We start from the raw sequence: 14,992 nt of genomic DNA, 5'->3' as shown, positions 1-14,992 counted from the left end.
TAACCTGAACCCCAGCATTCAGAGCCCTTTGTTCACTGCAGAGCACCTGTTCATTCAGACCTTTTGGCAAACCATGAACCGAGAGTGGAAGGGCATTGACCAGCTGCGCCTGGACAAGTTCTACATGGTGAGCCCCGGGGGCCTGCCCCCAGCTCGCCTCAGAGCTCGGGGCAGGAAAGAGTGTTGAGCGTCTTAAAAACAATGGAAAGGCTTATTTTTGAAGCAAAGCAAGTTCCAGGCTTGGTGTGACACCTATTATGTGATCATCAGATCGCATTTGAGTATGTGCTCAAAGGTATATGAGTTTCGGCCTCCTTAGTTAACATTTTTTGATTTAGAAGTTAAATGTGATTATTGTGGAAATTTTTTCACTTTTGGGATCCAGGCTCTGTGAGCTTCCCTGGTCTCCCCACTCTGCTGAGCTGAGCCGTGTTTCTCACTTTCCCCTGTGTAACAAATGCTGTCTGTCTCTAGCTGATCCGTCTGGTTCTGAGGCAGTCCTTTGAAGTTCTGAAGCGAAACGGCTGGGAAGAAAGGTTGGTGAACTATTTGGGTTAGGTGTCGGCGGCCCTAAAACCTTTAAGGTGATAGTGTGTTTTCCAAGTCTTTCAGTTAATCAGCAAGTTTGAATTGCCTGATCTGTGCTTTCCACTCTGGGTATTGAGGGCAGAGCATCCTTCCACGTAAAGAACTTAGAATCCAGCAGTCGGCATTTTACACTGGTTTCAGGGATTGCCTTTCTCCTTGTCGAACTGTTCCAGCCTCGCCTTGCCTGTTAAGGAGTCTGAATGTTGCTGTTTTCTGTGGGGGGTGCTGTAGTGACTGGCACCATGTGTCTTGTTTCCTTTAGCCGAATCAAGCTTTTTCTGGACGTCTTGATGAAGGAGATCCTGCGTCCCGAGAGTCAGTCTCCTAACGGAGTGAAGTTCCACTTCATTGACATTTATGTGGATGAACTATCCAAAGTGGGAGGGAAGGAGGTAAGAAGTGGTCAGATGCCCTGCGCAGAGAATTCGGTAACGTGAGGAACTGCTTGTGATGCTGAGTTTGTAAAAAGCAGAAGGAAAAAAGGCAGTAGGCAAAGCTGGGGAATAGTGTGACTTTTCTTAAAGCACATGTTCCTGTGTGAACAGACGAAGGCTGGAAAGGAAACGCGTTTTTTAGCCTACGGGTGGTTATCTGAGTTTGGGATTGGAAGCAATGTTTACTTTTTTCTTTCATAAGTTTTTTTTTTTAATTGAAGGATAGTCAGTTACAATGCGTCTTACAGGTGCTCTGCAATGAACGTGTATGTTTTTAATTTAAGTGCAATGTCATTCTTTTAATTCCTTCCTCTTAGTTTCTGTAGCATCCATATAGATCTGCCCCACAGAGGAGGGCCATGTGCGGGGTCATGGAGCAGAGCGGTGTGGGCTGGGCTGCGCAGTGTCGTCTGGCCCCTGCGCTGAGTGGGTGGAGGACCTTTAGCTCCAGGCCTGGCCCCAGGCACCTGGAGCCTCAGGCAGAGTGCATTTTGGGTGCAGTGCAGTGGTGTTGGTCTGATAGCTTTTGTGAAAACAGCAGGTGGTTCCCTTTGCAAGGGCACATCAGAAAGGAGAAACTGCTCTCTTCCCCCGCCCCCATATTTTTCTTTCCTGTTTCTAAATTACAGCTCTTGGCAGATCAAAATCTCAAGTTTATTGATCCATTCTGCAAAATCGCCGCCAAGACTAAGGAGTAAGTGATGCACGTGTTTGTTTTTACTGCTTCGTTTGGCACTTAATTGGGTGAGATTATAGGTAGGACATGATGCAAGGTACCTAGTATTACCCAAAGCTAAGAACAGCTCTTTTTTTTTAATGGTGGTACTGGAAGTTGAACCCAGGACCTCATGCATGCTAAGCATGCACTCTACCACTGAGCTGTACCCACACCCCAAAAAAACAACTGAATTCCTAATTCCCATCAGCAAGGCATTTGAAGAACCAAGAGTTTGACTTCCCTAGCGGGTTGGCCCCAGTCATTCCGGGAGTCACAACCCGACCCCCACGCCCAGAGCTCGGTCTGCCATCCCTCCCCCCGCTGCATCACAGGTAGTCAGCTGGCTCCTCGTGGCTACAGTCGGTTGGTGGGGAGTACGCTGATCACTTCGGCATTGGGTGGGCTGAGACTGGCCGTGCAGGGCCCCCCCCCCAGCTTCTCACCCTCCGGTCCTGTGGGGGTCGGAGCCCAGGCCGGCTGTCTGACCACGCGCACGCTGTGCTCCCGCCCCCAGCCGCGCGCTGGCGCAGACCATAGCCCGGGCTGTTCTCCACGTCATCGTAGAGCAGTCTCCTCCTGTGCCTGGAGAGGCAGTGGAGGGCCAGAAACCTAAAGGCAGTGATGGTGGCCTCTCTGAGGAAGAGATACCTGAAAATGAGGCGACGTGGAGAAAACCCATCAGTAAAAAGAGAAGAGGTGAGAGGAGTTCCTTGAGTGGTCTTTTTTAGGTGAAGTTCTTGTCAAACCGACCCTTTTTAATGCATGTGTTGGGGTCTCACTGGCCACACCCTAGAATCCATCAGAGGTGGCTCTGCCTGGGCCCCACCCGAGAGAGGAAGCAGGGGAGTGGTTGCTCAAGGCCTGGTCCCAACCAGGGCCCGCGCACATTTCTGTATCTCCCAGTGTCGCAGCACTTTCTTTGAGGGTTTTACTTCCGTTGTCGTTGCTCTGGGGTTTTTGTGGTTTCTCTGTTTCAGCTTTGCTGGTGCGATGTGGACTCGTGTCTGTAAGAGGGCCCGTGCCGGAGAGCCGATTTACAGTTCCGGTGGGGAGCGCTCACGTGCTTCCGGAGCTCTCCTTTCTGATCCCCGAGTTCCTGGGGCTCTTTTTCTTTCCTGTGGGTGTGTAACTCCCGCTGCGGACAGACGTTCTCAGCACCCTTTCACACCCACGGGGATTGTGTGGGGCTTGCATTAGTTTTCACAAAGTAACAGCCAGCGAAAATTTAATTTTTAAAAAATTTTTAAAGCAGGACACAAATCTCTGTAGAAGGTGCCTGATTTGTTTTAAACATTTATGTTTAGACATGGTGTGTATGTGTCTGGAAGGATGTGTACCAAGATGGTGATGGTGAGCCCCGTGTGGCAAAACTGTGGGTGGTTTCTATTATCTTTGTACTTTTCTAAGTTTTCTACAATGATCATATATTTTTAGTCAGGAAAAAAACAAACCTTTAAAAAAGAAAAGAAGAAATGTTCTAATTTTAAATTCAACGTGGGGACAGAATTAACTAACTGGCCCTGAGCAGATTCTGCGTTGTCTCTGTCTAAGCTGGAGGCATCCCCACTTTCCACGGGCGCCTCCGGAGACCCTCTCCTGGTGTCGTCTGCCAGGTGCTCGCAGGGGGCCCTCTGTCTCCTCCACGCCCTGCCCTGAGGCCACACTGCTGAGGGGCTGATAGATTCCAGAAACAGTACACCTTGAAGAAGCTGAGAGATTTCATTAGTGGCTGTGTTTTAATGTTTGAATTATTTTCATGTTAAAATCAGCTTGTTGTGTTTCCCGAGGCGGCCACGCGGTGTCAGTGCACTGCTGCACAGCGCTCACCGCGGCCCAGACCCACTGAAACCACTGGCCGAGCCCCTAACCCGGGAGTTCCCCCGACCACCTCTGCTGCACTCCACGGCAGGGGTTTGGTCTGGGGTAATCAAGAGGCAACATGTGCAATTTCTCTCAGGTTTTTTTTTTTAATGTCTAGAGGCTGAAAAACCAAAACATCTTTGGGAAATTCTAAATGTATTTGCAGGGTTTTCTCTGTAAACGGATGCTCTTTTTTTCCCTGAGACACTTAATTGGACAGTAGCTCGTTTGAGAGTAGCCATTGCTGTGTATTTGAAGAATTGTGTCTGTGGCTGTTTTGATAGCCCCGTGCAAATATCACCCCAAAAAAGAGGGAGCCAGCGATGAGGGTGCCGCGGCCGGTGGAGGAAGCGGGGAGGACGGCGGGCTGCCCCTCCAGGTTGGTGGCTCTTGTTACCTTTCATAGATGCGGGTTTGCTGTGGGGCCGCCTGGCTACTTGGGAACTGGGGTCAGAGCTAAGTAAGGCCCAGGTCTAATGTGTGAGGTTCTTTTTAAATCCCTTTGGTCACTGATGTCACTTCCTATAATGCGCTTATTGGAGACAAATTTAAATAGAATGAAGCTTTGAAAGGTATCAGTCCTTACTGGCGTGAGTTGCTAAGATCTGCCCTGTCCCTCCAGCGAAGCCAGCTCGCTGGTGGTTTTCAAATAAAGAACGTTTACTGTGTTACCAGGTGCAAACTGACAGAAAAGCACACCCAGGTACAGTTTATGTGGTGCGTTTACCGCAGCTCTCTCTTAGGGAAGAATAAATAGAGCAAATAGAAACTAGCTTCTCCCAAGAATAAATAGAAGGACTTTTCCAAAGCTATCGCTCAGGCCCTGGGTTGGCAAGCCTCGGCGCGTGCGGGCTAGACCAGCCTGTAGCTGAGGGCGTCCAGGACCCCGTGCTGCGGGGTGTCTGTCGCCAGGGCGTGTGAAGTCCCAGGTCCGGCAGTGGCGCCATGCTGGGGCCGACCTTTGGTTTCTCTCCTCGCACAGTTTGACTACAAGGCCGTTGCTGAGCGACTCCTGGGAATCACCACCAGGAAGCACATCCCTCCCTTCAACAGGAAGCGCCTCTGCAGACTCATCAGGAAGTAAGTGCGGGGAGGAGGCTGCACCTGGTCGTGGTCCGCGTTCAGGGCCAGCCCCCTGCTTCCCTCAGCATGAGACAGGCTGTCGCCGTGCGGACCTGTCTTCTTGGTCTTTCAGTGTTTCCGCCCACAGTCTCGGGACTCACGCAGGCAACCTGCAAGAGTCCGTGCGAACGGCCCCTCGAGGCCCTGCCCCTCGAGCTCCGCTCTGCAGGTGCCGCTCAAGTCGCAGCTCCGCTGTCCGTGAGGCGGGGGAAGGGCGTCTGTGGGCAACATCTCCAGTCCACAGACCGAGGCGCTGCGGCGTGGCCATGCTGTTCGGTGCTGTCTCTTGGCACGGGGTTGACATAGACAGCCCTTCGGTCCTACCCCCTGTCCCCAGTGTGTCCACCCCAAGTGCGGGCCTTCACGCCATCCCGACCGACGGGCAGTTCACCGCAGAGCCCTGGGCTCGCTGTGCCCGGTGACACGTAGCAGCTCAGTTTGACCGCAGTCTGAGCAGGCACCGTCCTGAGCACTTGACATGAATTATTTCATGTCTGTAATTTCTCCATTTTACAAATGGGTCACGTGGCGCACAGGGAATGTAACGGGCTGCCTGGGGTTGCGGCTTCCGGACACGGAGCAGCACTCAGGCCCGTGTGCTCCCCCGTCCTGCCCTGCGGGCCCCGCACCTCCCCACGCAGACCGCCTGCACCCCCCTTGTTCCGACATCCCACAGTGTATGGCGCAGGACACTCTGGGCTTGTCTCCACTTGGCGAGCGGAGACCTGAATGTAAGTAGAGGCCTGAGCTCCTTCAGTCTGAGGAATAAAAAGAAATTTCGGCTTCTTCGGTTGTATTCGGGTGCGCCGAGACGGACTCTACGTCACCACGTCGTCAGGGATGCTGTGCCACTTGAGGGTGGGTTTGTCCTTCATTTGTGGCCTTCGCATCACACCACCTCTTCAGCCTGCTCTTCGAGAAGAAAGGAACGTGAACTAACAAACTCCCAATACCAGCTTGCATTTTAAAAGTTCAGTGCACGTGTTTGTAGGAGACAGAAAGACGTGGTTTCTTTAGGACACCTTTGTTCTCTTTTTCAGATTCCAAGATCTGTCTGAAGGTGAGGAAAATCAGGACTGTAACTGGTGATGTTACGTGAGCATGGACCCCACTGAGGGCATTTATGCCAAATATTGACAAACAGGATTGGAAGACGTTCATTGAAAGCATTAGAAATAGTGAAAGCCCATCAGTCCCACCACCGGCTGCTCAGCTGAGCGGGAGCCTCGCAAGAACATGGGGTCCCACCTTCTCCAGGCCACCCACCCCCGCCCTGCCCCCGGGACCAAGGCTGAGCCAGACGGGGCCTCTCCCCGCCAGTGCCAAGACAGGGATAAACTCCGGGGACAGGGAGTTGACAGGAGGATTCCTTCCACCCTGGGAAGGATCCGTTGTGATCCTTCACAAAGAAGGAGGGTTGATGTCTCAGAGTCCCTTTCACTTGCTGTTGGGATCAGTTGTCCCCCTGGGGAGCTGCTGCCCATAAGCTTGGTTACATGTGACCGAGTAGGTGAATCCACTGCTCCCCCACCCTCCCTTGTGCTCCTGGGGTGCTTGAAATGCGGAGAGCACCCAGACCTCACTGGACGGTGGGAATGGCGTGGCCGAGCCCCCGGGGTGAGCTGTAGAAGTGCCACCCGAGGTCTGCATGTCTGTCCCCACCTCGGACGAGGAAGCCACTGGCCTTTAGGTCCATAGTTCCTGTTCAGCAGCCTTCAGGATTGGGTTGGAGAAGCCATGAGGCCCAGCAATGTGGTGGAAGTCAGCGCTAAAACCTGCCTGCATGCAGGGGGTGGGCTTGTGATCCCGGACACAGCTGTGAAGGGCCTGAGAGCTGACCACATGCTTTGGTGTCCAGCAGGCAGTATCTCTCAACTCAGTTTTGCTGAGGACACATCTGCTGACAAAGATGACCAGGCCCTCAGTCAAGGAAGGTGTAAGAAAAAAGGAAAGAAACCTGTGGAGAAAGCGGGCGTGGAAGGAGAGGGAGGTGAGCCTCTGTGTCCGTGTGGGGAGCCAGTCAGGGGGCGGGCGTCCCTTCTCATCTTCCCGGATCGTCAAGGAGCAGAAGCCTCCGCTCTGAGCTGCTGAGACGTGATGAGGCTTGCCAGGGGTTGGCTACTTTCTGTGGACCCACATTCCAGCCTTCCTAACCTGAAAACATTTTTTCACTCCTGGTGGCATCTTTGGGGGCAGTGGGTGAGGACGTGCAGGGTGCTGGAAAAACACTGCCCTTCGGGACATTTGTTTTATTACTGCCCTGGATCTGAGCCTGGAAATTACTAGGAATCTGAAGACTATTTCAGGTCCTTTTATATCAAAATAGGCTTTAGGAAGGTTTCCAGTCACAGTGGGGGGACCAGATGAGGGAGCCTGTAGGGTTCCAGTGCGCGGAGGAGGGTCAGAGCCTCCCGGCAGGAGGCAGAGGCTGCGTCTGCCCTCACGCTGCCCCAGAGTTCCCGGCCAGGCCAGGCCCGCTGCCTTGGCGCTGGGGTGCGTGTTGATGGGTTTACATGTTTTCCTAGGAGCCAGGTTCTTTCCTGCTGAGGAAGAGGAGAGTGAAGGTGGGATTCCGAAGAGAAAGAGGAAAAAGAAGAAGAAGAACCACCTGCGGCCTGAACACTTAGGGGCCGGTGGTGAGGCCACGTGCCCAGAGCAGAATGGGAGTGGTGAGCCAGGGGCCCGGCCGGGAAGCGCCCAGAAGATGAGCCTGGCAGAGCTGGGGGCAGTGGCCGCACCTGGCGCCCAGGAGCGCAGTGGCTCAGAGCAGCTCTCCGTACACAGCAGGAGGAAACGACCAAGGAAGAGGAGGCTGGGGGTCCAGGTGGAGAGCGCCAGGTCGGCAGCGTCTCCTGAGGAGGGCTTGCCTCCAGGCGGTCCTGTTCAGGGACCAGCCCCCAGAGCCTCCCTGGCCAGTGGCGCCCCAGTCCTGAAGAGGAAGCGGACGCTCGGGGCTCCCCTGGTCAACGGCACTGTCCCCCCCACGCTAGCCTGGCCCCTGCCCCGGAGGGAGGGACCTCCAGCCAGCCCAGCAGATGGAGAGGACTGCCCTGCCGCCCCACCCCAGGGCGGGAAACCGAAGAAAAAGAAAGGGGTGCCTAGCAGACTTGAATGCTGCAACCCGTCCACACAGAAAACCACCATCCTGAAAAAGAGGAAGAAGATGAAAGAGATGTCGAACTTGGAGCACAGAGGAGCCAGGCTCATCCAGGCTCTGGTGAGGCGGCCAGGCCGGGGCAGGGGTGCAGGGCCCTGGATGGGGCGGGCCGGGGCGCAGTCAGACCCCTGGGCCGGGGAGCCAGCAGTGCTCGTAACACCCTGCATCAGCGGTTACACAGTGGCCCATCTCAGCAGCTTGCTCCCCTCTGCTTCCTCCTCCCCCCACCTCCCCTCCCCTCCCCCCACACCGGGCTACTCGCGCTGCAGAAGGAAGGAAGGAAGGGCCAGCATCGAGCTGGGAGAGGTGTCCCCATGGCCACACAGCCAGATGTGTGTCTCCATCAAACGCTGGTCTTGTCTTTCCTCTCCGACTCATCGCCATCCTGGGCCCCCCCTGGCAGAAGCAGCAGCCCCAGATTCTCTTACCTCACTTACCTTTTTAACAAAAAGTTTTTTTCCACTTGGATCTCTAGAGCCAGATGTAAACCAGGAACTGGACTCTGAATCTGCATTTCTGAGTGTCCCCTCTGGACAGGCTGTGCGTTTGTGCGGGTGGGGGGCAGACACAGTTTCCCTGGCCCTCCATGGCTGCTTCTGCCCCTCCTGGCAGAGTTGAGTAGGGGGGTCTGCAGAGCTGGGCGTCTGCTCCCTGGCCCCGCCCACGGCATGGCCCTGACCCTGCCCACGCGTCTGCGTCCCCTGCTTGGCAGTGGTTACGACGCAGAGGCCTTTGTTTACAGAGCTCGTGGGGACCTGGTGAAACGCTGGTCCGGGCCTCACGGTGCAGGAGCCCTGGGTGGGGAGGCGAGTCACTGATGGTCAGTAGAAGGTCCGTCTGGGGATGCAAGCCTCCGTGGGGGCTCAGGGAGCCTCATCTGCGGCCCTCCCTGCCCTCCGCATGCCCTGTGTCACCGTCCTCGGCTCTGCAGCCTCTGCCCTTCAATCGCTGTTCACTTGACACTTTCTTCAGCAAGAGCATGGAGATGTTTCCTCCTCCATGTCTCATTCCTCAAGCCTCCTGGGGAGGGTTGGAGAGGCTGCTAAGTGAGTCACAGGGTTGAGGGAGGTTTTCCTTGCGAAGGGGCGGCAGGGCGTTCCGTGTCTGTGGCACCGTGGGGTCTGCAGGGGCCGCCGCTTCACGGGGCTCCCAGGGCCCTGAGGCCCCAGGACTGGCACGAGGTCTGCTGTGGGTGGTGGTCCGCTGTAAAACCCCCAGCGAACGTCCTTCATCCGCCCATCACGGGCCTGCAGAACTGATAGCATCATGCTGGCTCTTCCTGCCAGGCTTTCCATGGACAGTGTTGTCTTTGATCAGAAATGAGAAAGTGAGTCATTACTTAATAGGTGGCCTTTGAAAGGCAGAAATTTTCAGAACATGGGTGTAAGTCCGTAGATGAGTGAAAATGGGTTCTTGTGGCTGAGCAGCGGGGAGACTTCCAGCCCTCGGCAGGGTGCCAGTGTGCAGAGTGGGGTTTGTGCGCAAGATCTGCACACAGTGTGCACCCACCTGGTACAAGAGAAGGGGGAGGGGTCTGAGATGCTCCAAGTCCTGTCTCCCACCCCTGTGCTGTCAGCTTCTGTGTGCAAGTGGCCCCACCCTCTCGCCCCTCCTCCCAGGGGAGCAGCGGGGCGCTCAGCCCTTTGAAGAAGAAGCTGAGAACAGAGAAGGACTTCGTGAAGTTCGACGCCTCCTTCTGCCCAAAGCCCCTGTTCTTCAGGAAGGCCAAGGGCAGCACTGCCACCACCTCGCCAGGCGCCCCCCTGCAGGTACCCACCTGGCCACCAGCTGTCCCTCTGCTTGCCGTCCCTCCGCAGCTGCCCCACGCCCAGATGGTGGGCTCTGCTGCCCTCCTGACCCACCCCGCTTGCAGCCGTCTTTTCAACTCTGCTACTGTCCACGGCATGCGGGTCCCTGTTCCGGGAGCGGGGTCAGCTCTGAGGTACGGTCCATAACACCATTCTGCGTCAGGAGGACTGGGGTGCCGCGTCCTCGAATTCACGAGGCGAGCAGTCAGAGAGCCAGGTGCAGTGGTGGGAGAGGGCTGTCACCGTGCCCGGGGGATCGCGCGGGGTCCAGGAAGGGAGGTCGGCTCTGCCAGGCATGCTGGGAGGTGGTGCAGGTGCAGGCCGGGCCGTGGGATGTGCATCCCGTTTGCCTCTGGGAGACCGAGGTCCTGGTGGAGCCGCACAGGGCAGACGCCTGCTGTGGTGGCGGGCGTGCCTGGGCTGGCCCTGCAGGGACGCCCACAGCAAGTGGGCGTGTAAGTGGCCTGAAGACATTTAGGGAGATTTGTTAAATGACTCAGGGCTTGCACAGGTCACATTCCTCTCGTGAAGTGTTGATGTTAAAGCAAAAAGCAATACCAGGTAGAACTGTGGGGTTCCCGCAGAAACTTGAGATTCGAAGAAGGAATTTGATAAAGTGCTTCATCGTGCAGAGTGGGTCCACTTCCAGGAATCTGCTAAATCGGGAACAGTTACTTAATTTTTGATGAGTTGTTGGAATATGCAAGTCAGTTTTGAGTCCTTGTGCACAAAAAGTTGGAAGTGCTTGTCCACTGCCCACAGGAGGGAGTCGGGCTCCGGTACCGGGTTTTGGTCCACTGTGCTCACCAGGCGGGAGCCTCTCGTGCTCCGGCGGTGGGCTTTGTCCTGTTTCAGACCCCATCAGTTTGCTCTGCTTTCGTCCCAGGCGAGGCAGCTTCCTGCCAGGCCTGGCGGAGCTGCTACACAGGCTGGCGGCACCAGGCGTCCTTGGGGACACCTCGGCTGTCACTTTAGTCCTTCTGTTGTTTCTCTTCTGCAGGCGAGCAGAACACCATCCAGCTCCAAGAAGGTGACCTTTGGGTTGAGCAGGAACATGACTGCGGGTGAGTGCAGGTCTGCTCCTCGAGGCAGTGGGGTCCACTCTGTGGAAGAGGGCCTGGGCTGTCTGGTGGGAGCGGGGGTGCAGCGGGCAGGAGGCGGCGGTGTTCTGGAAGGAGGGCTCTGGTAGAGGACGCCAAGAGATGCCGCCTTCCAGGCTGCTGGCCCGGATTCCAAAGCCATGTTGGCCTGGGACTAAGGGTCTGTCAGCTGCAGCTGCCTCCGCTGAGATTTGCAGCCTCCCTGGCCAAGAGAAGGGAAAGGGGGACGCTCTTTTTCTTTTTTTTTTTCCCCCTTGATGGTGGCACCGGGGATGGAACCCAGGACCTCATGCATGCCGAGCACTCGCTCTGCCACTGAGCTGTGCCCCCCACCTAGGACACTCTATCTTACTGCTTTTAATACTGTTGCAATTCACTTGTTTTGTTTTGTTTTTTGAAAGGAAACCAAACTTTCTAAAAGTACGTAATGAGTTTAGGACTGGCTCATTTTAGGGACCAAAAGGAAACGTGTCTGTGTGTGTGTGTGCCTGTGTGTGTGCGGTGGGCCAGGGCCCTCTGGGAGGACCTGAGAAGCTCTTGTCTTTAGAGCTGGAGAAAATGGGAGGAACAGATCTGCCAGGAAGGAAAGGCTCCTCCTGCAACGGTTTAAACCTAGGGTTCATCCGAGACCCAAACACGGGGTTCACTGGGCATGTGTTTCATCACTACCCCCACCCCTAAGAGTGCCTCCTCGGGACCTGACCCGCTGGTGTCTGTGGGGGGAAGTAGCCTTGCTAGTGAGTTCCATTTTCTCCCAAAGCTCTCAGGCGCTCTCTGCGGGGCCTGGTGCAGGGTCCTGCCCTGCTGGGAGGGAGCGTCCTGGCCCTCGGGGCCTGCGGGAGCGGGACTGGTGGCAGGACAGAGGCATCGCACCCTGTTGACGTGTGCCTTGCTTTCACCTGGGGCAGAATTCAAGAAGACAGACAAGAGTATCCTGGTCAGCCCCACAGGCCCCTCCCGGGTGGCCTTCAACCCCGAGCAGAGGCCCCTCCACGGGGTCCTGAAGACCCCCACGAGCTCGCCAGCCAGCACCCCCCTGGGGACCAAGAAGCCACTGACTGCCACGCCAAAGAGAAGGCCGACGGCTGTGGACTTCATCTGATAGTAGCAGAGTCCTTTTAAAGACTGCGTTTGCACAGGATGTTCTATAAATTGTAACGTTTAAAAGATGGGGCCTTTTTATTGTTTTGTAAATTCCCATGAATTGTCCATGTGGCTCTGAGTGTGAGCTCTGGCACTTCTGTGGCCCTGGCCCTTCCAGCAGGGGCTGCGGGCATTGGGTGAAGCCTTTGCTGCCCACGTCGTCCGTGCCGGAGCCCCTGGGGGTCCACGGCGGTGGGTCCCTCCAGTGCCCCCACTGGTGTGGTGGCTGGGCGCTCAGACGGGGTCGCACCGTTGGCTCCCAGCGTCCGGGCTTCCCCGCCAGCCGCCGGCGTGTGCAGCGCTGCTGGGCTGGGCCCGGGCTGCCCTGCTGGGCTAGTTTTCTGGGTGGTTTTAGTCTAATGGTCTTTCTCCTTTTAAAAGGTGCGCAGGGCCTCGTTCCCACGCCTGTGGGTATTTGGCATCTTACAAGATGAGTCTGGTCACCACATCAGCAGTGCCGCACTTTCTCTGTGTGCACTCAGTGGGGGTGACCCTGTGAGGGGGCAGGAGAGACACACCTCTGCCCTGGGGGCGCCTCCTCCCTCCACCTCGGCCCGGTCTCCTGCCCCGGCCTCCTCCCTTGGGCCAGCCCAGGGCGCCCTCAGCGGTGACAGCCGGCACCCCCTCGCTCTCAGCCTGGCCGGCACGCCCGCTTCCAGGCCCTTGTGCTCGGTTACTCTTGTAATAAGTGTCTGAGCCCCAACCGGAGTGGCTGGCGGCCCCAGGAGCAGCTTTCCCACCCCTGACCCGGACTCTGGCTGCGGAGGCAGGGCAGTGCTGCCTGACACCTGCATGCCCGCCGGAAGCGGGAGACAGCAGCGGCCGCCGAGAGCCGAGAGCTGTCTGCGCTTATTTCTTTGTTCATAGCTACCATTTTTTCGAACATTGACACTTGTACTTACAGATTTTTATAGAGTTATAATTTTAGTTAATTAATAGAATTGGGGGTGGGAAAGGCCCAGACGTCAGTTGGAGGAGCGGAGGCGCGGCATGGAGCACGCGGTGCGCGAGGAGCCGCAGCCCCAGCCCCGCCCTGCCCCCCGGGCACGCCGCCTCCCTGCCTCCGTCTTGAGTTTACAGGCTGACAGGTTGCAGCCTGGGAGGGGGCAGGGGCGGCATCTTCGGGGGAGGACGTGGCTTCTCTTGGCTCAGGGGATCCCGGGGAATCTTGGGCCTCCAGGAAGTGACAGCTGCCTCCCACCCACCTCCCCACGCAGGAACCCCGCTTTCTCGCCAAAACGCCGGGCCAGTCGCCTTCGCTTCCCCAGTAAAGGACCCCAGCATTGCCTCGGTCGTCCTAGCCACAACTGGGGGAGACGGGGAGGCCCACTGGAGTCGCAGGGCTGCGTTGATTTGGCTTTGGTTTCCTTCGTCACGTGACCAGGGTGGAGCCCTCCCTCTGCAAAGACTGTTGTTGATAACTTTGTGGGTCAGATGGGCTGGCCTTCCGGGGGCCCTGGTGGGAAGGAGGAAGTGTGAACTTTGCTCTTTGCCTGCTCTATAATTAAGTTTTGTCGTAATTAGGCCATGAAAAGAGCCAACACTGCTGTTGGCCGCTGTGCCTGAGCGGCCCTGTCTTGCACACGCCGGCCTTGCTGGGGTGGCTGCGTGGTTTTCGGCGCGCTGCGCTTGATGTAATGCTTTAAATCACATCGAAACCGACACTGACGGTGTGAAAGGTGAGATTTGGAAAGTCATATATTTTTAACTTTCTGTTTAAAGAAGAAAGCGTCATTATCCTTGGTCAAATTATTTTTCTAATACTTTTTATTTCAGCTTTAAAGAGGGTCCTCTAGCCAAATGGGCCACGTAATCCAGTGATGTTAAGATGTCCTAGCAGGACACCCAAAGGCAAAAGAGGCGTGTCTGTTCAGGTTCGTGCAGGAGCGCCTTCGCTCTGGCTGAGGCACCAGGGGAGCGCCCTGCCTGTGGGCCGGGGCCTCGGCGTGGCAGTGTGCCTTGGACTCCATCTGCCCTCTAAATCTGTCCTAACTTACCCCATTTTGTGGGTGAGAACAGTAGGTTTACTGTGGTTCATTTTTAATGCCTACATTTTGGCAACAAGAGAAGGGAAAACAAAAACAATTTTTTAAAATTCTTACTCCGTGTACTCACCAGAGCGTCACATGAGCAGAATGTATTTAGACGACCGGTTTTCTATTTGATGCATGTTATTTTCCTAAATGAAATCGCCAGAGGGACTTGGCAGTTTCCCAAAAAGGAAATAATTTAAATATTTAAATTAATGCTGGTGATCTCACAGTATTTTTTAAGATGGCCGTCTCCCCCTGTGCCCCATCGGACCGATCGGTTTTGTACAATTTGTACCACACTTTACAAATGTACTGTCCTTTCTAACTTTTACTGCACCGTGAGCACAGAGTACAAAAAAGGCGGGGGCAGTCCCGGTGTCGGAGAGAAGATGAAATCGAATCCGTTGTTTGACTTGTGTGTGTGTGTTCTCTGAATTTTCCTGACTCTGACAAGGGCTGTCTGTCCACAATCAACTCATGTTCATGTCTGCAGGGTTCATCAGCATGTGTCAAAGCCAAGTCCAGTAATAAATCCATCCTTGCCCTCAGATCTGTGTTTGATTCTGACCGTCGGGATGCGCATAACCTGCCTCCCTGGGAACTGCTATGAAGCAGCAGGTGAGGGTGTCGGGTCGGTGGTTAGTGTTTGAGAGCCGGAGTCTGGGGCACCTGCCCTGTTGTGCGGCCACTGCCAGAGCCGGTGACGGGGGTGCTGGGCACATCTTCCTCTGCGGCTGCTCACGGATGCTCCCGCTTCTCCATGTCTTTGAGGATGGGCGGGGACCCCGGGCTCCACCCCAGAGAAGTGTTCCCCACTGGGGACCCCCTCCTGCTGGTGATCTCACAGTACTTTGTAAGATGGCCGTCTCCCCCTGTGCCCCATTGGACTGATCGGTTTTGTACAATTTGTACCACACTTTACAAATGTACTGTCCTTTCTAACTTTTACTGCACCGTGAGCACAGAGTATTAAAAAGGTGGGGGCAAATGGACCCCCTCCTGTTACCCAGCCTGGCCCGCCCGGCCGGC

At 55.8% G+C, this 14,992-nt stretch overlaps 1 protein-coding gene across 7 annotated transcripts in view; it reads left to right on the top strand.

Moving 5' to 3' along the window:
• The window catches only part of RRP1B (ribosomal RNA processing 1B), a 41,708-nt gene that overhangs the window by 10,901 nt on the left and 15,815 nt on the right, over nucleotides 1-14,992 (top strand). For 3 of the 7 annotated variants that reach the window (XM_074344982.1, XM_074345254.1, XM_074345192.1), the window contains 13 exons: nucleotides 42-127; nucleotides 475-536; nucleotides 851-980; nucleotides 1,652-1,716; nucleotides 2,255-2,436; nucleotides 3,885-3,979; nucleotides 4,583-4,680; nucleotides 5,763-5,782; nucleotides 6,581-6,712; nucleotides 7,248-7,939; nucleotides 9,499-9,648; nucleotides 10,688-10,751; nucleotides 11,696-14,511. In XM_074344982.1, coding sequence (XP_074201083.1) covers nucleotides 42-127; nucleotides 475-536; nucleotides 851-980; nucleotides 1,652-1,716; nucleotides 2,255-2,436; nucleotides 3,885-3,979; nucleotides 4,583-4,680; nucleotides 5,763-5,782; nucleotides 6,581-6,712; nucleotides 7,248-7,939; nucleotides 9,499-9,648; nucleotides 10,688-10,751; nucleotides 11,696-11,889 — 1,970 coding nt within the window. In that variant the 3' untranslated portion in view covers nucleotides 11,890-14,511. Of the gene's footprint in view, nucleotides 1-41; nucleotides 128-474; nucleotides 537-850; nucleotides 981-1,651; nucleotides 1,717-2,254; nucleotides 2,437-3,884; nucleotides 3,980-4,582; nucleotides 4,681-5,762; nucleotides 5,783-6,580; nucleotides 6,713-7,247; nucleotides 7,940-9,498; nucleotides 9,649-10,687; nucleotides 10,752-11,695; nucleotides 14,512-14,992 lie in introns of those variants that run through there. The other 4 variants (XR_012500027.1, XR_012500042.1, XM_074345088.1 and 1 more) reach the window with 4 other exon arrangements.

The sequence above is a fragment of the Camelus bactrianus genome, chromosome 1 (assembly GCF_048773025.1).
Source record: "Camelus bactrianus isolate YW-2024 breed Bactrian camel chromosome 1, ASM4877302v1, whole genome shotgun sequence".
NCBI classification, from domain to species: Eukaryota; Metazoa; Chordata; class Mammalia; order Artiodactyla; family Camelidae; genus Camelus; species Camelus bactrianus.
Note: the sequence above shows the minus strand (reverse complement) of the source record. Positions and strands in the feature narration are given on the sequence as shown.